This window comes from Plasmodium relictum (assembly GCF_900005765.1).
Source record: "Plasmodium relictum strain SGS1 genome assembly, chromosome: 12".
In the NCBI taxonomy this organism is placed as follows: Eukaryota; Apicomplexa; class Aconoidasida; order Haemosporida; family Plasmodiidae; genus Plasmodium; species Plasmodium relictum.
In genome coordinates, this window is record NC_041690.1 from 2,117,949 (window position 1) to 2,141,446 (window position 23,498).

General features: G+C 20.0%; 6 protein-coding genes across 6 annotated transcripts; 3 read left to right on the forward strand and 3 right to left on the reverse strand.

The window, feature by feature from the left end:
- Positions 1-2,552: 2,552 nt before the first annotated feature.
- Positions 2,553-4,667, forward strand: PRELSG_1254200 (kelch protein K13, putative; the record flags this gene model as incomplete). Its single annotated transcript, XM_028678357.1, has 1 exon — positions 2,553-4,667. The coding sequence occupies one exon, from the start codon at positions 2,553-2,555 to the stop codon at positions 4,665-4,667; it is 2,115 nt and encodes a 704-aa protein (XP_028534654.1).
- A 950-nt stretch (positions 4,668-5,617) lies between these two features.
- On the forward strand, positions 5,618-7,375 carry PRELSG_1254300 (UDP-N-acetylglucosamine pyrophosphorylase, putative; the record flags this gene model as incomplete). The annotated part of the gene is made up of 1 exon (XM_028678358.1): positions 5,618-7,375. The coding sequence occupies one exon, from the start codon at positions 5,618-5,620 to the stop codon at positions 7,373-7,375; it is 1,758 nt and encodes a 585-aa protein (XP_028534655.1).
- A 242-nt stretch (positions 7,376-7,617) lies between these two features.
- Positions 7,618-8,932, reverse strand: PRELSG_1254400 (conserved Plasmodium protein, unknown function; the record flags this gene model as incomplete). The annotated part of the gene is made up of 4 exons (XM_028678359.1): positions 7,618-7,740; positions 7,824-7,853; positions 8,011-8,088; positions 8,258-8,932. 4 exons carry the CDS (start codon positions 8,930-8,932, stop codon positions 7,618-7,620), a joined length of 906 nt encoding a protein of 301 aa, XP_028534656.1.
- A 708-nt stretch (positions 8,933-9,640) lies between these two features.
- Positions 9,641-14,166, reverse strand: RAD5 (DNA repair protein RAD5, putative; the record flags this gene model as incomplete). The annotated part of the gene is made up of 3 exons (XM_028678360.1): positions 9,641-12,606; positions 12,701-13,702; positions 13,956-14,166. The coding sequence occupies 3 exons, from the start codon at positions 14,164-14,166 to the stop codon at positions 9,641-9,643; spliced, it is 4,179 nt and encodes a 1,392-aa protein (XP_028534657.1).
- Positions 14,167-16,337: 2,171 nt separating this feature from the next.
- Positions 16,338-18,914, forward strand: PRELSG_1254600 (conserved Plasmodium protein, unknown function; the record flags this gene model as incomplete). The annotated part of the gene is made up of 1 exon (XM_028678361.1): positions 16,338-18,914. The coding sequence occupies one exon, from the start codon at positions 16,338-16,340 to the stop codon at positions 18,912-18,914; it is 2,577 nt and encodes an 858-aa protein (XP_028534658.1).
- A 1,881-nt stretch (positions 18,915-20,795) lies between these two features.
- On the reverse strand, positions 20,796-22,166 carry PRELSG_1254700 (tRNA guanosine-2'-O-methyltransferase, putative; the record flags this gene model as incomplete). Its single annotated transcript, XM_028678362.1, has 1 exon — positions 20,796-22,166. One exon carries the CDS (start codon positions 22,164-22,166, stop codon positions 20,796-20,798), a length of 1,371 nt encoding a protein of 456 aa, XP_028534659.1.
- Positions 22,167-23,498: the final 1,332 nt, after the last annotated feature.

Consider the following 23,498-nt stretch of genomic DNA (forward strand, 5'->3'; position numbering starts at 1 on the left):
TTTTAAAGATTTTTTTATTTGTAGATAATATATATTTGAAAAAATATAAGAAAAGAATATATTTAATTTATTAATTATTATTCTTTTCCCCCTTACGTTTATTTCATATATTTTGCTACAGGATTTGTTAATTTGATTTCCTTTTTATGTGAATTTTATTTATTTAAATGAGTTAATATATTTTGTTATCTTTATTTAATAATTTTTTCTATTATTTTTTTTAGCAAATTAAAATTTATATAGTATAACATAATATTTTTTACTTTATTGTTAATTTTTTTTTTTTTTTTGTTATTAAATTTATTTGTACATACAATTTTTTAAATTACTTAGCACTATTTTAAAGTTTTGGTTATATGATTTTCATTAGAATTTATAGATTTTTTTTTTTTTTTGGTTTTATAAAATAACACCATTTATTATTTAATTAATATATATTTTTATTATATTTGATCCTTTGCTTTTATATATTTAATGAATATGTATAAGATGTTCTGTACTAGTGTAATCTTCATTTATATAATATTATTTAGAATTTTAATTATGAAAAAAAAAAGTGATAGAATTTTTCTGTATTTTTCTATTCTTTTAGAATAATCAATTGTGCATAAGTATGAAAAAAGAAAAAAAAAATGGATAGAAATATATATATATATGAGTTTTTTTAAAATCTATCAAATTTTTAATTTTAAAATATTTTTAGAAAGAAAAATATTATATCGCATAGAGTTGTCTTTTTTTAAATTAATTTCGTAACTTTTTATATATTTTTTTTTATTAACATACAATAAATATAAATGAAATATTATTAATATATACTCTCTTCTACTTAAGGTTTGAAAGGATTAAAAAAAATTCCTTTGATAGTTAAAATGTTTTATTAAATATTTTATGTAATACAATTCATAGAATTTATGATATATAAAAATATTTTAATTTTTTAAAAGTGATCTTTTAAGAAAATAAAAAAAGTTAAAAGTAACATCTTCACTAATTTTTTATTTATAATTAATTATATCTTAGAAAAACTAAAAATTTTATTTTTTCACTTAAAGATGTTTAATTTCACAAGGAAATGTGTGTGCAAAAAAAAATTTTTTTTTTTTAATATGCAATATATTTGTGCATATTTAGTTTAAAATTATTGCAAACATTGTTATTTAAATAAATTTAGTTAATGAAGAGTAAAATAAAATTAATGAAAATGATACATTTTATGGTACATCCCCTCTTTTTTTTTATCATATGATTAATATTATTTTTAGATATATTTTTTAATTTTATTTTTTTTCCTTTTTGAAGTATATAAAAATTTTTATTTTTAATAATAAAAATAAAAAAGAAAGAATATTTAATAAAGTATAACTATTATTAATTAATTTTGCATATATAAAAATGTATTTCTTCTTTTTTATTTTTATTTCATATGCACATACATCGTTTTCTTTTATTTAACAAACATTAAAAAAACAGAAAAGATTTGTCACATTCTTGCATAATAAAAAAAGAAAATAAGAAACCGAAAAACCCGTTGTCCTAAAACCTTAATAAAAAAAAACTTTATTTCTTAAAATACATATTTTCATGCTCTATTTCTTTTTTTTAATATTTTCTCATATATAATTTTGTATTATAGTTTTCAAATATGAAAATAATTGATTAAAGTACAAAAATGTGAAATTAAGAACAAAGTTTTGTATGTGCACTATATCTCATTTACTTGTTGAAATAATTTTTATTCAGATATTTTTTCTTTTTTTCGAATATTTAATTAATATTCTACATAAAATTTTTAATAAATATAAAAATGAACTTTTTTTCTATAAAATTATAAAAAAAATTACATTTGTCTATATGATTAAAAAGTACTGTAATAACATCATTAAATAGTTGAACTTTTATTTAAAATTTTTTTTTTTTTCACTTTATAAAATGAATTGTAGAGAAAAAATTCAAAAACATTTAAAATTAAGATTATAAAATATTTAAAAAATTTAAAAAAAAAAATTTTATATATATATATATATATCTTTATTTTTAAATTATTATTTAAGTGCATGAATTATTATATATTTTTACTTTTTTTCTTAATTTTCTATATTTACACAAAATGAAAAAATTTTTATTGTAATTTATCTATAGATGTTATCTATATAAATTTGAACAAATAATCTTAGTGAAATCCTTTATTTTTATTTTATTGTTTACGCTTTTGTTAATATAAAATTTTAATGAATTATTTTTAAAGTATTATATAACATTTCATTAGCTGTTTTAGGTTTTGTGATTTTTATTTTCCTAAACACTTTGAATTATTTTTCCATGTCTTCTCTATAGATATTAAATAAAAAGATGAAAAAAAAAGAATTACAAAAATTTTTGTTATAAGCAAGTAATTATATTTTTTATATAATTTTTGTTTTATTATTTATTTATTTATTTTTTTTTTTTTTTTTGGCAAATATTTTTATAAAGTTTTTTGTAAGTAAAAAGAATAAAACAGAATAACAGATGAAACTATATTTGTGAAAAATATAATATAAAAATAAAAAATGGATTGTGACAAAATAAAATCGAATAGTATTTCAAATTTTTCTGTCACATATGATAGAGAATCTGTTGCTAACATGAATAGTGAAAAAAGTTTAAGTAGTAGTGAAAATGAATCCAATTCTTTTATGAACATAACTAGTAAAAAAAATGAAAAAACAGAAAATAATAGTTTCCTCTTAGATAATAGCAGTTTTGAAAATATAAAAGATAGTTTGTTAGAGTCTATTGATTTGAGCATATTAGATTCGAATTTGGAAACAAAAAAAGGATTTTTTCCAAGTAACTTATCAAAAAATTTCAATCATTTATCAAAAGAAAACATCAGTAATAAATATTTAGATAAATTATTAAATAAAAGCGAGTCTTCATTTATGAACAAAAAAAAAGATATAAATTTAACAGATAATAATGCAACGATTCTTAACAGCAATAAAAAAGAAAAATTTTTGGATTCCATGAATCACGTAAATAATGAAGATTCTACTATAAATACTCTAAAAAAATACACAAATAATAATATTAATAATATATATGAAAAGAAGATAATTGAAAATGAATTAAATGATGCAAGTGATTTTGAGAATATGGTAGGTGATTTAAGAATTACTTTTATGAATTGGTTGAAAAAAACTCAAATGAATTTTATAAGAGAAAAGGATAAAATATTTAAAGATAAAAAGGATCTAGAAATGGAAAGGGTAAGATTATACAAAGAGTTAGAAAATAGAAAAAATGCAGAAGAGCAAAAATTACTTGAAGAAAGAAAAAAATTAGATATAGATATAGCAAATAGCTACAAACAAATAAAAAAAGAAAAGGAAGAACATAGAAAAAGATTTGATGAAGAAAGATTGCAATTTCTTCAAGAAATAGATAAAATAAAACTAGTGCTATATTTAGAAAAAGAAAAATATTACCAGGAGTATAAAAATTTTGAGAATGAAAAAAAAAAAGTAGTTGATGCAAACATTGCAACTGAAACAATGATTGATATAAATGTAGGAGGGGTAATTTTTGAAACTTCTAGACACACGCTAACACAACAAAAAGATTCATTTATAGAAAAATTGTTAAGTGGTAGGCATCATGTAACCAGAGATAAGCAAGGAAGAATATTTTTAGATCGTGATAGTGAATTGTTTCGAATTATATTAAATTTTTTAAGAAATCCATTAAGTATTCCAGTACCAAAAGATTTAAATGAAAGTGAATCTTTACTAAAAGAAGCAGAATTCTATGGAATTAAATTTTTGCCATTTCCACTAGTTTTTTGTATAGGTGGTTTTGATGGTGTAGAGTATTTAAATTCAGTGGAACTATTAGATATCAGTCAACAGTGTTGGCGTATGTGCACACCAATGTCTACTAAAAAGGCATATTTTGGAAGCGCAGTTTTAAATAATTTTTTATATGTATTTGGAGGAAATAATTATGATTATAAGGCTTTGTTTGAAACAGAAGTATATGATCGTTTAAGAGATGTTTGGTTCGTTTCTAGCAACTTAAATATACCAAGAAGAAATAACTGTGGTGTTACGTCAAATGGAAGAATTTATTGTATTGGTGGTTACGATGGTTCCTGCATAATTCCAAACGTAGAAGCTTATGATCACAGAATGAAAGCTTGGATCGAAATTGCTCCATTAAATACACCTAGATCTTCAGCAATGAGTGTAGCTTTTGATAATAAAATTTATGTTATTGGTGGAACAAATGGAGAGAGATTAAATTCAATTGAAGTATATGATGAAAAAATGAATAAATGGGAACAATTTCCTTACGCATTGTTAGAAGCCAGAAGTTCTGGTGCAGCATTTACATATTTAAATCAAATATATGTTGTTGGAGGTATTGATAATGAACACAATATTTTGGATTCAGTAGAACAATATCAGCCTTTTAACAAAAGATGGCAATTTTTAAGTAGTGTTCCAGAGAAAAAAATGAATTTTGCTTCAGCTACATTATCAGATTCATATATTATAACAGGAGGAGAAAATGGGGATGTTTTAAATTCTTGTCATTTTTTCTCTCCGGATACTAATGAATGGCAAATTGGACCTTCACTACTTGTTCCAAGATTTGGTCATTCGGTACTAATAGCAAATATATAAAAAAAAAAAATCTTGTAGAGATGATAGAAAAATAATTAAATAGAATAATGAATATTATATATATTCACTTACATAGAAATAAAAAACTTATTTGGAAAAAAAAAAAAAATAGAATTTATTAAAAGTTTTATATACATTTGTTCAATAAAATAAAGATAATAAATGAATAAATATAGAAATAAAAATAAAAACAATATTATGATTTTTATATTCTAATTACATTTCCAATAAAAATAATTATGCATAAAATTTTTTTTTTTTTTTCCAAATGGGATATATTTTCTTTAAAAGTTAACCGCAATTTTATCATTTTTTACATTATTGATTTAATTTTTTAATATTCTTCTTATTCGTTATCTTATTGTTAATTATTAATCTCATTTTACTAATTTCTATTTTTTTATGATAATGCAAGTATTAATAGATATTTGTTTTGTAATATTTTATTAACCTTAATTTTTTTTATATATTGATGCATGTAGGATTCTTTTAGAAATATTTTAAATAAATTTTCATTTTACCCTTTTTTCCTTTTATTTTTTCTTCTTTCTTTTCTTTTTTTTTTAATTTTTTTTTATTTGATTATGATCTCAAGGCAAATGATTTGAAACAAAAAAAAAAAAAAAAAAGAAGTTTAAGAATAAACTGCTTAGTAAAAATTTGTTCATAGAAAAAAAAAATTTGAAATTTCCTTTTTTTATTTACAGAAAAAAAGGAAAATGCATATTAACCAATCTAAATTAAAATGATGTAATATAATTATTAGTACTTTTTACTTATAAAATATAATTAAATTTTACATTATTGAATGTAAGCATACTTGGAAATTAAAGCAAACAATAATTTGAAATATGTATGTACATATATATGATTATATATGAAAAAAAATTCTATTTAAAAATTTAATTTTTTTTTTGCTTTTTCTTTCATTTCTTTTGTCTGTTTTTAAAATGGAAACTGCTATCAAATTATTAGAGCAACATAATCAATTGCTGTTGTGTGATCACCTAAAAAAATTTCCTTTGCATCATTTTGATAATTCGTATTTGAACAATTTGGAACTTTTTTTAAAAAAAATGAATGAGATTAAGAATTTAGAAGAAAAAAAAGAAGACGAATATATAACTTATTTACCAAATTATATAGACATTAATAGCATTTATGATTGTAAAAATCCAGAAAATGGAAGTATATTTATAAATATGTATAAAAAAGAATGTGCACTTAATGAGTTGAAATGTTTAGGTTTAGATGTTATAAAAAAAAATGAAGTTGCTGTCTTATTTTTATCAGGAGGATTAGGATCAAGATTAGGTTTAAATAAAGCAAAAGGATTATTAGAAGTAACTCCATTGTTGAATAAAACATTTTTTCAAATATATTTTGAACAAATTAAATATTTAGAATCATTTTGCTCTTTCAATGATAAAACAGAAACCCTAAAGTCTTCAGAAAATGAAAATAGGAATTATCATAGTATCAATCATAATGAATATGAAGTACTGGGTAGAAATAATAATGATAAAGATAGTTATAATAAAAATAATATTTACATAAATAGTTCAAATATTAATAATAAAAATAACAATAGTTTTTTCAGTCAAAATATTAATTGTATAAATTCTACAAAGCCCTCTCAATCAAAGGATATCCAAAATAGTACTATTTTGAATAATTCCTATGGTCAAAAAAAGAATAATGAAAAAGTTTCTATACACATATATATAATGACATCTAATTATACACATGATAAAATAGTTAAGTACCTAGAAGAAAATAAATTTTTTGGTTTAAGAAAAGAAAATGTTTTGATTTTTAAGCAATGTGATAATTATTCCACTGATTTCGATTATAATATTATTTTATCGAGTCCAAATAAGCTACTGGCAAACCCAGCAGGTAATGGTGATGTATTCAGAGCAATATATAAAAATGGTATAATTGAAGATATGGTAAATAAAAATATAAAATATATTCAAATTGTAAGTATTGATAATGTGTTAAATAAAATTGCAGATCCTGTATTAATTGGATTTTGCTCTTTTTATCGCTGTGATATTGCTAATAAATCAGTTAAAAGAAGAGAGGATGAATCAATGGGTGTTTTCTGTTTAAGAGAGAAAAAAAACAAAGAAAACTCAGATAAGCAATACAATCCTTTTTCAGTTTGTGAATATACAGAAATACCTAAATATATTTCAAAGAATTCAAGATTATTTGAATATGGAAATATATGCCATCATATGTTTTCTTTTGATTTTTTACATTATATAGTTAAAAATAAAATATATGATAAAATGAAATTACACAAAATTACAAGGGAAAAAGAATATTATGATTTATGTTTAAAAAACAAAAAAATGAATCCAGTAGTTAATAGTTTTGCGTATTGCTATGAATATTTTGTTTTTGATGTATTTAAATATGCTAAGAAAATTTTATCTTTTGAGATTTCTAGAGATAAAGAATTTATTCCGATAAAAAGTAATTATAAAGGTGATAGTATATTAGAAGCTCAAAGAAGTTTAAGTAATTTGCATAAATCATGGCTTATAAATCAGAATTTTAATATAATTGATAATGAAGATGAAAAACTTAATTTTTGTGAAATATCTCCTCTTGTTTCATATGATGGAACTTTTTTTTTTGATTTACCAAAATATAAAAATATTTATTTGCCGTATGCTCTAGATAAAAGTTCTCATTAAATATACATTCGTTATATTTATATTTTTAATAAATAAGATATATTAATATTTTTTTTATTCTTTTTTTAAAAATATTAACTATGGTTTACAAAAAAAAAGTCTACAAATAAAGTTATTTCCTTGATTATAACTAAATTCGTCTTTTATTATAAAAAAAAATAAAATAAACATAATTATATTATATATCCTTATAAGTTATTATTATTATTATTTTTTTTTTTCTCAAGCAATAAAAATCATTTTTAAGGAATTTTTCTTCCATCTGGCAGGATTAATGGATCTCTTATTTTTTTGGGTCTTGCAAAATGATTATCAAAGACTTTTCTTTTTGCTTCTTCATTTATTACAGGGAATTTATCACCAATCTAGAAATTAAAAAATAAAAAAAAAAGAAAATAAAGTAAACGTGTTAGCATATATATATAATATACATGTTAGTATATTTTACCTTAAAGTTATTTTTTTTAGCATGCCCTGGCTATAAATAATTTAAGAAAAAAGGGAATGAATTATGTATTAAATAAGGATAAAGAAAAAATAATATTATTAATTACAATAAAAAATTTTGATATGAAATAATAAATAAAAAATAAAAATATGCTTAAAAATAGGAATAATATCAATTATTAGTTTACCGGAGCTGTTATTATAAATCTTGGTTCTTTGTGTTTATCACTTTCTTCTAATTTTTTTTCATATGGAGGTCTATTTTCCTATAATGGCAAAAAAAAAAAAATTTTTTAAAAGTAAAACAAGCATATTATATTTTATGAATATATAAAATCCTTGAAATTTTTTTTGTATACTTATGCTATTATATAAATATTTATTTTATTTAATTATTTATTATTCTATTTTTTTTTTTTTTTTCAATATATTTACTTCAATATTCATTATAGTTCCATCGGAGTGAACATAAAAGATATCACACCTAAATAAGTCAAAATTTATTTGTTTGTCCGGTGGTGCTCTTCTATTATATTTTTCTATTACTTTTCTTGTTTTAACAAATTTAAGTGGGTCTCCATATAATAAGCTTTTTAATTTTTTTCTTCTATAAAAATGTATATTTGTTGACGGATCCCCATTTTTTATAATTTCATCTAAACTTGGAAAAATATTTGATTCCTTTTTTTCATTTTCAAATTGAAAACCCTCTTCTTTCAATTTTTTTTTTATATTATAATCTACTGGTTCAAAACTACTTACAATATTTTTGAATGGAGAAAAATAAAATAAATTTGATAAAGGGCACACCGGCTTTTTTGCATATTTTGGAAATTTTTTATCATTTCTTATATTTAATTCATAACATTCTAATTTCCTTTCTGGCCTAACTTTATTTGATTCACTATAAAGATGGCTTATCTTTATGTTTTTTTTTTTCTTATTGTATATTTTAGCAATATAAAAATATCTTGTGTATACTCTTTCATTTGGATAATTATATTGTTTAAAAAACATGTAATTAACTTTTTTATTTAAAAATATTTTTAAATTTATATATATTAAAATAAACGTACACAAAAGAACTTTCTTTTTCAGTATACTATACATTTATTACTAAAAAGAATTACATATAAAGAATATTAGCAAAAGAGGAAAAAAAATAGATATTAGCAGTAAATTATTTTCATAATTGAAAAAAATAAAAATAATTACAAATATAAAGATTGTTTATCTTTTAATTTATAAGAAAAAAAAAAATAAGAAATGTACAAGTTTGTAATAAGAGAATGTATCCCTGTATTAAGCATATAACTTTTTAATTTCAATTTCTTAATTATTAAAAAAAATATATATTTCTTCTAAAATTTTTAATATTTAGCAAAAAATAAAAAAAAAATGAAAAATCTATATATTATTCATTTTAAAAGAATTTGGTAAATTATTTAATAAATTATGAAGTTAAAAAAAAAAAAATTCATAATTATAAAATTTTAATATATTCTTTAAGAATAAAAAAAAAAATTCTAATTTAAGTATATTAATGAGTCACTATAATAAAAGATATATTTTTATTAAAGTTTTTTTATTTTTTATTTTTTTTTTATTTTTCATAAGTATACATAATTAGAAAATATAAGTTTTAAAAAAAAAGTACACATATTTATATATATACTTTAGAATTCGTCGTCTTTAATTACCATTTATCATATTTTTAAATTATTTATATGAATATAGCACATATAAATATTAAAATAAGGAATAAATAGGAGATTTCCCATTTTTTTTTTTTTTATAAATGTATCTATTTATTTTTGTTTACTCTTCTGAGTTCCAATCTTTGAACATCAATATAAAATCATCCATTCCTAATTTCTGAGGAGCTAAATTCATTTCTGTATTTATTTTATTTCCTTCTTGTGCTAAAATTTGATTAGCTGTATATTGTTTGCTTTGGTGAATTTGCAAAATTCTCTCTTCAACTGTTTTTTTTAGAACAAATTTATAAATATCCACATCTTTTAATTGGCCAATTCTGTGTACTCTTTCGAATGCTTGGTCTTCTACAGCTGGGTTCCACCACATATCCATTAAGTACACTTTTGATGAGACAGTTAAGTTTAAACCTACCCCACCAGCTTTTAAAGAACATAATAGTACCTTTCCAGCAATATCTTCCATAGGTATAGTATGAGAGGGTTTAACAAAACCAATTCCTGGATGATATATGTTTCCCTTCTGTATATTGAACCAATGCAATACAGATTTTCTTTCCTCGTATGTTAAAGAACCATCATATATTTTATTTGGAATATTATGAAGCATTAATAATTTTTGTATAATTTTTAGAAATCCTATCCACTGCGAAAAAACTACTATATGTAATTCATTTTTCATATCATTTTGAATGTGTTCAAATAATTTTTTTAATTTTGTAGAATAAACGAAATTTTCTTTTTTCATTTTTTTTAATAATTCATCCAAAGGAGATTTATTTTCTTGTAATGTTTTCAATGATTTTAAATTTATATAATTATCACATTGTGGACATTTTTTATCTGCGATTTGAGTTAAGTGAAAATAATCATCTGCACATTTTTTACACATTATATGTAAACATTTACTAATTAATGGAAAAATAGCATCTTCTAAGCAAATAGCACATTGTACTGCATTTCCGTTTTTTAATATTTCAAGTTCATTTGCATAATCGTCATCTAATTTTTTTGATTTAGTTGCACCTAAAATAAAATTATATATTATATTATTTTCTTCCTTGTTACCATCTAAGCCGTTTTCACTATCTTTGTCATCGTTATAATTGCCATTAAAAAAACTATTCCCATTTTTTTTTTCCATTAATGGACTATCATTTTTATGTTTTAATGCATTGTTCATATCTTCTCTATTCCATTCTTCAAAAAAAGGTTTTGAGAATAATAATAAAGGATGAGAGCAGCATTGTCTTAGTCTGAGCAAAAGTTGCAAAACATGAGAATAATGACTTAGTACATTTCCATCATGCATATATGTATCAAATTTAGTTTTACTTCTATAAAAAATAGCCCTATAAAAATCTTCCTCTTCTAATGAAAATTCTAACTTTTCTAAATGAATATTTTTTTTTGGTAAAGTAATTATATAATTTCCATCCTTTGCTTTAGATTTTTTTGTTCTCCTTAACAAAATGGGAGATGAAATTTTTCTTACAACATCTAAAGCCAAATGCAATCTATTCTTATTTACATAATCTAAAATTTCTTTGTTCCACCATTCAATTGTTCCATATGGTTTAATTCCTAAAAATCTGAATAATGGAAATATATCAAATATTGAATTTTGTATAGGTGTTCCTGTTAGACACCATTTTCTTTCTCCTCGTAATTTCCATACTGCAATTGATTGAATTGAATTTTTATTTTTTATCACATGAGCTTCGTCGATAAATATTCTTCTCCATGTAATTTTATATAAAGAACATTCCTTAATGTTATTTCTTAACTTATTTGTCTTTTCCTCATTAGATTTTGCTATATTATCACTTGAGGAATTACAAGAACCTAATACAGTTTTCATGAAAAAATTATTTAATTTTTTTGTGCCAACTTTATTTAAACTATCTTTAAGTTTTTTCTTATCGTTGCTTTTGCTTTTTGTAGTATCGCATTCTTTAAAATCATATCTTTTACTTAAAGTGTTCTTATATTCAGATACTAAAGTGGAATATGTTGTCAAAACGACGGAATATTTTGACAATTCTTCACTAGATATATCTTTAGAGTTACCATAATATATGTAGGAGCTTATAAATCCCTCTTTAGTATGTCTTTCTATTTCTTGTTTCCATTGATATAACAAAGCCAAAGGAGCAACAACTAATGTTCCTCCATTTTTAAAATTGAACCCTCTTATAGTATTTTCAATTATGTATATAAAATTATTTTTATTTTTCATATTACTTTCTTTTAGATGCAAATTATTACAGTAAATATCATGAGTTATTAATCCAATACTTTGAATAGTTTTACCTAAGCCCATCTCATCCGCTAAAATACCACCTCTAAAAGGAGGAACATATTGGGGGTATGTTAATGAAAATGCTCCTGTTGATTTGTTTATATAAAAATATTTTAATACACATACAATTTCTTCCTTTTCATAAATTTTTATGTTTGGAATAAATGCGTGCTCCTCCCATAGTGGATTTAATGGTTCTTTATTCCTTATATCATCATCTGCATATTCAATGTTCACAAAATCATTTATTTTTTCTAATTTTTCTTTTTTACAATTATTTATATTATCATAATTTTCATTTTTGTGGTCATTTAAATTATATACATCTTCATTTTTATAATCAGATAAGTTATATATGCTTTCATTCCTAGAACTTTTTAGAGTATTCTTAAGGATTTTATCACCAATTTCCATTTTTACATACCCTTCATTTTTTATAATATTATCAGATAAATTAGGTCTCTTACTGTTTTCATCTATTATGATTTCTTTTATGTTAATTTGTTTATCTTTCTTCTTTGAATATTCAGGAGGATTTTCTCTTGTGTACATCCACCAAATACCTTCTGCTTGATATGTTTTTAATTTTGGTTTAAAATAAAAATCATTTGGATAAATTTCTTCAAAATCTTCAAGTAAATATCCCCCTCTGTATTTTTCTTCTACAAAAACTAAATTCGTAGCTTGTTCGTCTTCTTCCCTTTCATTTTCACTCAAGGTATCTATAATATCTTCTTCCTCCTTTGTGCTAATAATATTTGTTAAATCTAAGTAAATAGCAATACGCATAAATATTTATTGCTAAAAACTAATATATATAAGTATTTTTTTTTTTTTTAATTAAGTATATACATTTCTTACCAGAATCTGTTTTTCTTGGATTAAAACCTAAGGCTTTGTGAGGTGTACAAAAACCACTTGAGTTGGCACCACTTGTATTTAGGTTTTTATCTTTTTTATAATTTATATTTGAGGATTTTAGTATATTATTCGATGATAATAATAAATCGTCTTTATTTATCTTAAAATTAGAATTTTCCAAGGAATTAATGTCATCAATCTTTGCTAATCTTAAGGGAGTGATCTTTAATTCTTTAAACAAATTATTCACACTATATTTTATTAATGAATTATACTCATGGAATTTATGAGAATCTATTTTAAAAGAGTCTGGATATAAAATAACATGAATAAATGTTTTTAAACTTCCCCCAAACTTTATATCAGTTAATTGTACTCTTGCTAATTTGATTTCTATTCTTATTGCATTTAAGACTAATAGAACACTTAAAGTTTTCGATAAATCACTTTTTAATTTTGAAACATCTCTATTATTATGCCTAATTCTTATGCATGAATATCCTTCGTATATATCCTTTAAAACTTCACTTTTATTTTTTTCAAATTCTACGTATTTTTTGTCCACAGATATAATTTTTTGAGCTTCATAGTGGGACTCATTATAGTCCTCATTATATGAAGTTGAATTTCTTTTTTTTACTGTAGTTTTCTTTTTTTTTGCGTTATTTGTATTTGTAGGTATATTTCTACCAATTATTTTGACATAATCATTTGATATTACATAATCATCATTTACCTTTAGTGTATACATAGGAGAATATGATCTTTTTGTTGCCTTTGGAGAAATTTCATAGCTTATTTTTATATCATTATCATTCTTAATTTCACTCACTTCACTTGATAAAATTATTGATTCAGCTTCTATGCATCCTAAATAATACTCAAAAAAAACACCTTTATCTCTTATAAATTCTGCTTTTTTTTTTGATAATTCAAATTCTTTTATCTTTTCTAATTTTAATTTTTCATTATTATAGTTGTTTATATCTTCTATAATTTCAACTAAAAAATAAACATATAATAAATATATATTTAACGATTAAAAAATAGGTCTCTTCTATTTTTAATAAAAATAAAATTTGATTTTTGAAAAATAACATAACATTTTTAAGATTGCATACTATATATTTATTCTAATTTATTTTATTTATAAAAAAATAAATTAACTCTTATATAATATATATATTTTAGAAATATATATTTTCTATATAAATTAAGCAAAATGTCTCTTTTTTTTTCTTTTTATTAAGCTTACTGTCATCGCTTGTTTCTTGTAATATATTGTAAGTTAAATTTCCTCCAACACTTTTTTCAAGAGAGCCTGAATCATTTATGGTAATGTGGTTAGATTCATTATCATTTAAATTTATTATTTCAATTACATCACTATCATAATCATATTTAGTTGAGTTGAATGACTTTTTATTGATTTTAGTCTCATTTTTAAAATAATTTGAACTAGTCATTTAAAATAAAAAATAAATAACATTTATTTAGCAAAAAAAAAATTTAGAGTTCAAAATTATATTTCTAATTTAAACAAAAAAAAAAAATAAATAAAATAAAATGTGCCATGAAATGATTTTATTCAAAGACAGTTCCTTAAGATATCTAAAAAAAAAAAAGAAAAAAAGACTACAAAAATTTTAGATAAAAAACATAATATAAAGAACGTTAAGTCAAACATTAAACTAAAAATAAATAAATCAAAAAACTTCTATAGAGTTACAAAATATTATTAAGGGAAAAATACATAACGAATAATAACATTGTTATAAATATATAGAAAATTGGGTTTTTAATATATTCATTATTTTCTTTTATATGTACCTCAAGACAAAATAGATATGCCATAACTTTTACAGTATTTTTTATTTAATTTACAGAAAAAATGCTTAAAAAGAAAGAATTTGAAATTAAAAATGAAGATAAAAAAAATTTTAAAATATTAATACTTTATTTTCCACTAAAAATCAAATTAATTTAATAATTTAGATTCTTAATACTTAATTCACTTTATTTAAAAAAAAAAAAGTTAAAGACAAACATTTTTATATATTCTGCAACTAAAAAAAAAAAAAGATAATAAAACGAAAACATAAAATTGGAAAAAAGGAAAACAAAAAAAAAAAAAAAAGAGAAGGTAAAAGAAAAAAGAAGTAAAAAAGAAGAAAGAGGATGAAAAAAGAAAAAGGAAAAAAAGAATGAAGAAAGAAAGAAAAAAGGAAAAAGATTAAAAGAGAAAAAATAATCATAGGAACAAAAAAAAAATATATATTTAAATAATATATATTTTCATTTATAATATTTAAATAAAGGAATATAAAATAAAAAACTTATTTAACTTTATAAACATATAAAAAAGAAATTTCAATAGTTTTAAAATTTCTTAAATTTGAAATTTCCAATTTATGAATTATTGAATTTATTACTGCTATAAACGCTTATTTGCTTATTTCTTTTTATTATAGAATTTTTGCATATGAACTTAATGTAATATGTCAATAAAAAAAAAAATATATTAATTAAAAATAAATGCAATAAACGAGTTGTGAATGTGACTTTTACAAAGAATCCTTGATTTTTAAAGTTAAAAACAATTTAACTTCAAAAATGTTAAAATAGAACGCTGTTTTAAATTTTTTTTTTTTTTTTTTGTTTTTTTTTCATTTAAATTTTAAAAATTCTGTTTTTTTATTTTTTTTTTATTTTTTTTATTTTTATTTTTATTTTTAATTTAAAATATTTATATTGTAATATTCATATTTTTTAATTTTAATTTTTATTAAAAATATATATTTACAGAATACAGCTATAATTTTGAATAACTTAATATCTTCTTTTATTTAAAATTATTCAAATGATACACAATTATTTATATAATTTTTAATACATACTATATATTTTTTTTTGAAGTGTCATTTTATAAAATCTTTGTTTAGCATTTTATCAAAATCATTATTGATGTGTGTAGTAAAATATAATTAAATTTTTTTTAGTATGGATTTTACACAAAAAAAAACATAAATTATTTATATTTGCACAAAGCAATTATATATATTTAAATAAAAATTTATTTCGTCCTACTTTCAATGTAATAAAAAATAAATAAATCTTACATTTTCGTAAAAAATATATAATTTTTTATATATAAATGCTTAAGATATTGTTTTTTTAGTTAATTTTTTTTTTATTAGTATTTTTTTTTTTTTTTGGTAAATATAACACATTAATAATTACTATACAAAAAAAAAAAAAAAAATAATATTTTTTTTATAACAAAAAATCATAAAAATAAAAACATGGAATATAAATATTGTAAAATATTCTATGATACAATAGCTATAAGATATGAAAATAAAAGAAAAAAAAGAAAAAAAAAATTTTGGTTAAATTATACTGTGTTATTTTATTTATATATACTATGAAAAAAATTATACTTATTTGACATTATATTTTTAAATAATTAAAAAAAAAAAAAATGCCAAATATTTGTAATTAATTTTTTTCATTTTTTTTTTATTTATTTATATTTTTTTTAACATTAAAAATTAAAGAGATACTAGTAAAATTTTTTTTTTAACCTTTTATAATAATTGTCATTTATTATTTTTAATGTTTAAAAATATATATAAAAATGAAAGAAAAAAATATCAATAATATCAAAGAAAAAAGAATAAAAAAACAGGCGCAAAAAAAGACTAAAATAAATAATACAAAGGAAAAAATAAATATAGCATTATCATCCACTAAATTAAAAAATATTGAAATGGATTTAGAAAATAAAATAATAGATGAAGACTTATTAACACCTAGGGCTTTTGATAGAACAAAAAAGAGTATGGGTATTCGTAATTTAATGATGAGCATAAATGAAAATAATAATAAACCAAAAAATGAAAATAATGAAAGAGACGATGATATTATTTTGGATTCTAAATCAAATGGAAGTATAAAAGAAGTAAATAATTTAAATAATGATAAAATAAATTGTAATTATAAAAATATTGATAATAAAAATAATGAAGAAATAAAAGATAACTGCGTTAATAATGAATATATAAGTTATGAAGAATCTAATTATAATAATGTAATAAAGCAAAATGATTCTTCATTTGTGAATAGTGGGTGGCAAACTCCAAAAAAAAGTAATGTAGGATTATATTATACAGGGATAGATAATCCATCTACCCTAAAAAAATATAAAACTCCATGTGAAATGGATATGATTCAACCTGATGAAAGTTTGATTGGTAATAAATGTATAACTATTAATAATTATGTTAATCCTCCAAAATATATAAACAATGTAATAACTCCAAGTAAATTCCCATTATCGGGAGAAAATAATATTTTTGTATCATATGAAGATTTTAAATCTCTTTTTAAGCATAAAGCTTGTTTGACTAGTGAGCATGAATTTAACAATAATAATTCATCAATTCAAAATGAAAATTATGAAGGAAAGTATTTAGAAGGGATAACTCTGAATTATGAAAATCATGCATGGCCTAACAAAAAGGAAGAATTCAATTCTATAAAAAAAAATAAGAAAATTTATAATGGTAATATTAATTCTCCAAAAAGTAAAAAAATTAAAAAAGAAATGACTAAATTGAGCACGAAAAGACTTTTATATGAATTAGATGGGGCTCAAAAAAATAAAGATAACAAAAATCAGAATAATATTAAAATCGTTAAAAAAATGAAAACTGATAATAACCAAGAAAAAGAAGATGATATAATTTATAATTTTATTGATTATGAAATTAAACCCGTAATTAAGAGTGAAAAAAATAAGGAAGAAAAAGAATTTAAATCAATGGAAATGATGGCTAAAGAGAAGCAAAATCCATTAACTCCTATATATGAACCTTATTCTAAAGATTTAGATGAATTATTTAAAGATAAAACCTTTCTGACACCTATTAATTTATTGATAATTTATCAATATCTATTAGTTGTTATAGCAAGACGTAATCAAAAAAATCAACCTGTTTTTTATCAATTAATTAAAAAAGAAATGTCTAATTTAACTCCCTATAGCTCTTTCAATGAAGAATCGTTAAAACAGTTAGCTTGGATTGCTCCCAATTTAATTCAATTAAATAAAGTAGTTGTTACAAAAGAAATTCTTGAAGCTAATCATCAATCTTATCCTGACTATTTAACTGGAAAAAAAATAGAAGATATACAAATAAGGGAGCATACTGAAAATTGTGAAAATATATATAAGTATACTGCAAATGATAAGAATGAAATGCTTAAAAGAATTATTATAAATTGGGCAAATATAAAGCATAATGAATTATTAAAAAAATTAAATCCAAATTTTTATTTTCCAGAATATTTTGAACTAAAAAAATGGCATTCCAAATTTGATTTTAAGGAAATTATATTCCCGAAAGTTACATTAGAAGAAAACAAAATGCTTGCTCAATTATCACATACTCCTCAAGAAAGTAATGCAGATGATTTTATAGTCATTCAAGATAGCCCTATAAAATGTGCTACAAATGATTTAAAAAAAAATGGAACATTTATTGAAGAAATAGAAAAAGAAAGGACTAGAACACCTTTGGGAAAAAATAGAAAAAAAACTAATTTTATAGGGTCCTTTGCAAGTGTGTATAATCAAGATGCTCCAAAAAAAAAAGAAACAAAAAATATGAAGCAAATTAGAGAAGAAGCTAATAAAAAAAAAATTATTAAAGAAATTAAAACAGAACTTGATAAAGAATATGAAATATTATTAGAGGAAAAAAAAAAATTGGAAAATGCAAAATGGATTGCTGAAATAATTCATGATATGTTTATTGTTGAAGGAACTCAAACAGTATTAGAATTAAACACTTTATCAAAAAAAATAGCAGATAAGTATAAAAGTAATAAAAGTTTTCAGATGGATGAAATAAAAATTAGTGAATTAATAGAATTGTTACCAAAATACGTAACTAGTATTAATATAAAACCAAGTTTGATGAATAAGGATAAAAAGAATGTATCAGTTAAATCAAGGAAAAGTCTTTGTAACTTCTTAGAGCCTATTTCCAAAAAAATTAGTGAAATTTCGAAAAAGTATGAAGAATTAAAAAATAATAAAGAAAATAGATTAAATGAATTATGGATAAAACATAATGTAAAATATGAACTTACTGAAAATATTAAAAACTATGTTTTAAACCCAGGATCCATTACTGTTTCTGATTTATAATTTTATTAATAGTAAATTTTCTTTTAAAATTTTTTGTAATATATAAAAAAATATCATAAAAAAATCTTATTTATAGAGTTAATAACAATAAATAAGTTAATATGCAGAAGCTTTAAATATATATTCAATTCTTTACATTTTATAGATTTATTTTTTTTTTAAGAATAGTAATTAAACAAAAAAATAGATAAATGATATTTTCATATGATTTTTTATAAAAATTTAAATTATAACTATTTGTTATATATTACTATTTTATTACATGATTTATATATACTAATATGTATATTTTTACAAATAAAAAATTTCTATGTTATTTATTCCATAATGTTTATTTTAGAATTATATATATATATGATTTTATTATTTTATTTTATTTTATTTTATTTTTTTTTTTTTTCATTTGCAATCATTTAGTGCATTTGAAAAAATTTACTAATTTATTTTTCATTTTTTTGCATATATTGCATAAAGGAATGTGTTTATTTATTTTTTTTAATTTTCTTTTTTAAATTATTTAAAATATTATTTTTTATATTATAAATTATTATATTTTAATAAGAAACAATAAGAGAATTATTTCCTTTGATCTATATATTAGACATATTTATATATATAATAATACTAATATTTTTTTTTTTTTCATAGTTTTTAGTATTTATTTAAAACTTTTTTTTATAATTTTTTTAATAGATTTTTCTTTATTTAGTTTATATAAGAGGGAATATATGTATTTAATTGACCTAGTATACTTCTGTAAATATATTTTATATAGCATAAACATAATATATATATATATATATATATATATATATATATATATATATATATATATTTTAATATTTATGTGCTACTTTTTTGATTGTTATTTATTTTTACATAGCAGAAGCAAAATATTTTACATTACTTATTATAGTTAAGTGATATTCATTTTTTTTTTTTTTTTTATAACCGAATAACTATATAAGAAAAAAAAAAATTTATTCTTAATAACAAATATTAAAAAAAAAAAAATAGAATAGTATATAAATAAAAAAATTTTTAGTTAAAGTATTTAGTTCGGATACATACATAAATATTAGAAAGTTGCAATTCAATGCATAATTTGTGCTCTAATTCCTAGTTATTTCTAGTAGTATGCTTTTATTTTATATAACTCTTAAATGTTTATGCATACATTTACTTTTCATTTTAATTATTAATTTTTGCGAATTTTTATTATAACTACTTTTTTTTATCTTTTCTATTTTTGAATAACTTTTAAAATTTTATATTTTAATAAGGTGCTTATCAAAAAAAAAAAAAAAAATGTGCATTTATATTTGTCTCTATAAATACACAAATGAAGAATAAAGCTCTAAAAAATATTAATAGCAACCATTAAAAAACAAGAGCAAAAATTACAAAACATTTTTTTTATATAAGTTATTTTTATTATATTATAAAAAAACAAAAAATTCTATTTAGTTCTCACAAATTAATGCACTTTGCAAGTTATAAAGTTAATAATATCTTTTAAAAATATGAAAACGCTCAAATAAAAATGAATTAGTGCTAAACATATTAATTAGTTTATATAAAATATTCAATTCATTTTGCAAAACAAAAAAAAAATTTATAACAAAAGTGAAAGATATAAAAAAATGCAAAGGAGGCAATAAAATTTAAAAGAAATAAATGTAAATATGAAAAATTATACTTAAATTTCAAAAGCATATATATATGAACTTAATTTTAATTTATTGTAAACATATTAAAAAAAAAATGTTACAAATATTAAAAGCATTAATATTCATTTTTTTGGTTCATTATATTTTATTGTATTTTATATATTTATAAAGAAATTTTTTTTTATTTTTTTATTTTTTAATAATAAAGAAGTTAACTTGAAAAAGTTCTATTCTTTCTTTGCATAGAAACTATAAGTCTTCCAGAAAAAGAAGTCAATGTTTGTAAATCATAAGAAATTAAGTAAAAATCTGAATGATTTAAAATTTCTATTTCTTCTTTAATAGTTTTCAATTGAACGGGTAATAAAAACACTAACATACCGTTATCAACTAATGTGTGGGATGCAATATTTAATAAATCTTTTATAGCTGCGGCACATCTGTAATTAATTGTTTTTTTATTCAATGTATTTTTTCTTTCTAATTCATTTTCATTGTTATTTATAATTGCACTATTTTCATTGAATTCATTATTATTTATAATATCTCCTTTATTTTTTGCATTACTGGAATTTTTTACACTTGTTCTAATAGTTGCTCTATTTCCATAAGGTGGATCAGTAACTATTGCATCGACCCATGGTTTATGGAAAAAATTCCAGATTGGCTTTGAATTATCAGATACTAAAATATCAGGCATATTTAAATTGTAGTGTAAAAAATTTTGAAAAATATTTTTTTTGTCATTTTGATGTTCGATATGTGGATTTAAATATGATAATCTATAACCCTTCAATAATCTTATGTCAATATCATTGCCTATACAAATTGCATTAAAGATAGAGCATGATACTAATAACCCACCTGATCCTACAAAAGGATCTAATACAATGTGACCATTTTTTATTTTTGCTATATTACACATTATAAATGCCAATTCATTGTCGGTAGTAGTAGGTCCTAATATTGGCCTTTTATTTAAGGCATAATTTTTCCACCATGAAATTTTTGGTTTTTCAGTTGTTTTTTCATATGTATTAAAAATGGAATTTTGATATTTTCTTAGTACAATGCATTTACCAAAATATACTTTTTTTAAAATCTTTGAATTTTTTTTATCGTATTCTTCAAATAATGCAATGTGCACATCTGGGTTTATTAAATCAATATCTCTAAACTCATCAAAAAAAATTTTAAAATAATCCATCTTTTTTTTTTTATCAATTTGATTTACCACTTTACCAAAAGAATTAAAGTAAAAGCACCACTTTTTATTTCTTAAATTATTTTCAAAAAGGTGCTTTTTTGTAGTTAAATTTTTTAATAAATCATCATATGAGTTCCCTTCACCCCATAAGTCAACAACTCCCTTAATTAAAATACTTCTAGATAGTACATTTTTCCATAATTCTTCTTCTGTTATATTTACTTTTAAAAAAACCTCGCCTTTATAATTGTTTTCCTTTTCATTTAACCACAACTCCTTTCTTTTATCACAAAATATTTCCAATAATGATTTTAACTCACTAATTTTACAATCATCATATCTATTATGGCTCCTAAACCAAATAAGATATGACATATTTATTAATTTTTATTCTATTTATCACATATTTTTTTTCATACACTAATTATATCTTATATACAAAAGAAAAAAAAAATATACATATAAAAACAAAATAAATAAAAAAATTACAAAGAGATAATAAGCAAATATATATCTTTAATTCTTTTTTTTTTTTTTTACATTATATTTTTCTTTTATTTTATAATGAAAAAAAAAATTTTTTTCCTTAAAATGTAATAAATTTAATATTTTATTATAGTAATTATATATATATATATATATATATATATATATATATATATATATAAATATATGCGCATATATGTATGTTTTATATAGCACCTCATAATTCTATTTTTTTGCAATATTTAATGATCTCATATTCTACTATCATTGGATATTATTTCGTATTACCTTCCAATTTAATTTTTTTTTCCTTTTTTGTTGTTCACTTTCATCAAAATCATTAAAGTCATATGATGCACACATGCATTTTGAAAAAAAAAAAAATATTAAGTGAACAATTAAGAATGAAAGGAAAAAATATCAAAATTGATTGATACATGTAATAAAAAAAAATATTTTTCTTAAATTAAATATATTCAACTCAAAAAAAACAAATTAATATTTTTTTTAATAATATGCACAATTTATGTTTCCATTAGATAAAAGAAAATAATATATCTAGAAAAATTAATAAAATAAATATTAACAAAAATTTTTTAAATTATTATTTTTTATTTATTATTATGAAAAACAAGGCAAAATAATGTGAAATTATAAAGAAAATACACGCTACGATGAAATAATTAAAATTAATCATTGTATGCGTACTACGGGGTAAGCAATAAAAAAAAAAAAAATACAGCTAAATCAGTAATATTATATATGGAATAATTAAATGCTACAAAAGCTGTTTTATTTAAAGCACTGTATAACTTCTAGATATGTATTTTTTTTACTTATTATTTTTTTAATAACACATTTTTATTTACTTTTCGTTTGTCCAATCATGTTATCATGAGTTTTATAAATTGTACATAATTAATTTTTTAATTTTAAAAAATAATATTAGGCACAATAAATAAAATAATTTAAAAGTGTTTTTAATTATTTTATTCACATATATGCATATCTTTTTGTTTTATTGTGAAATGTTATAAATTTCTAGATTTTGAAATATCAAATTTTAAAAAATTTAAATGTTTATATAAATAAATTTACATGAATACATGAAAATACAGAAAACATATATATATATATATATATATATATATATATGCATACTTATAAAGATACATAACAATACATAAATATATGTATTTATATATCATTTTAATGCAAGAT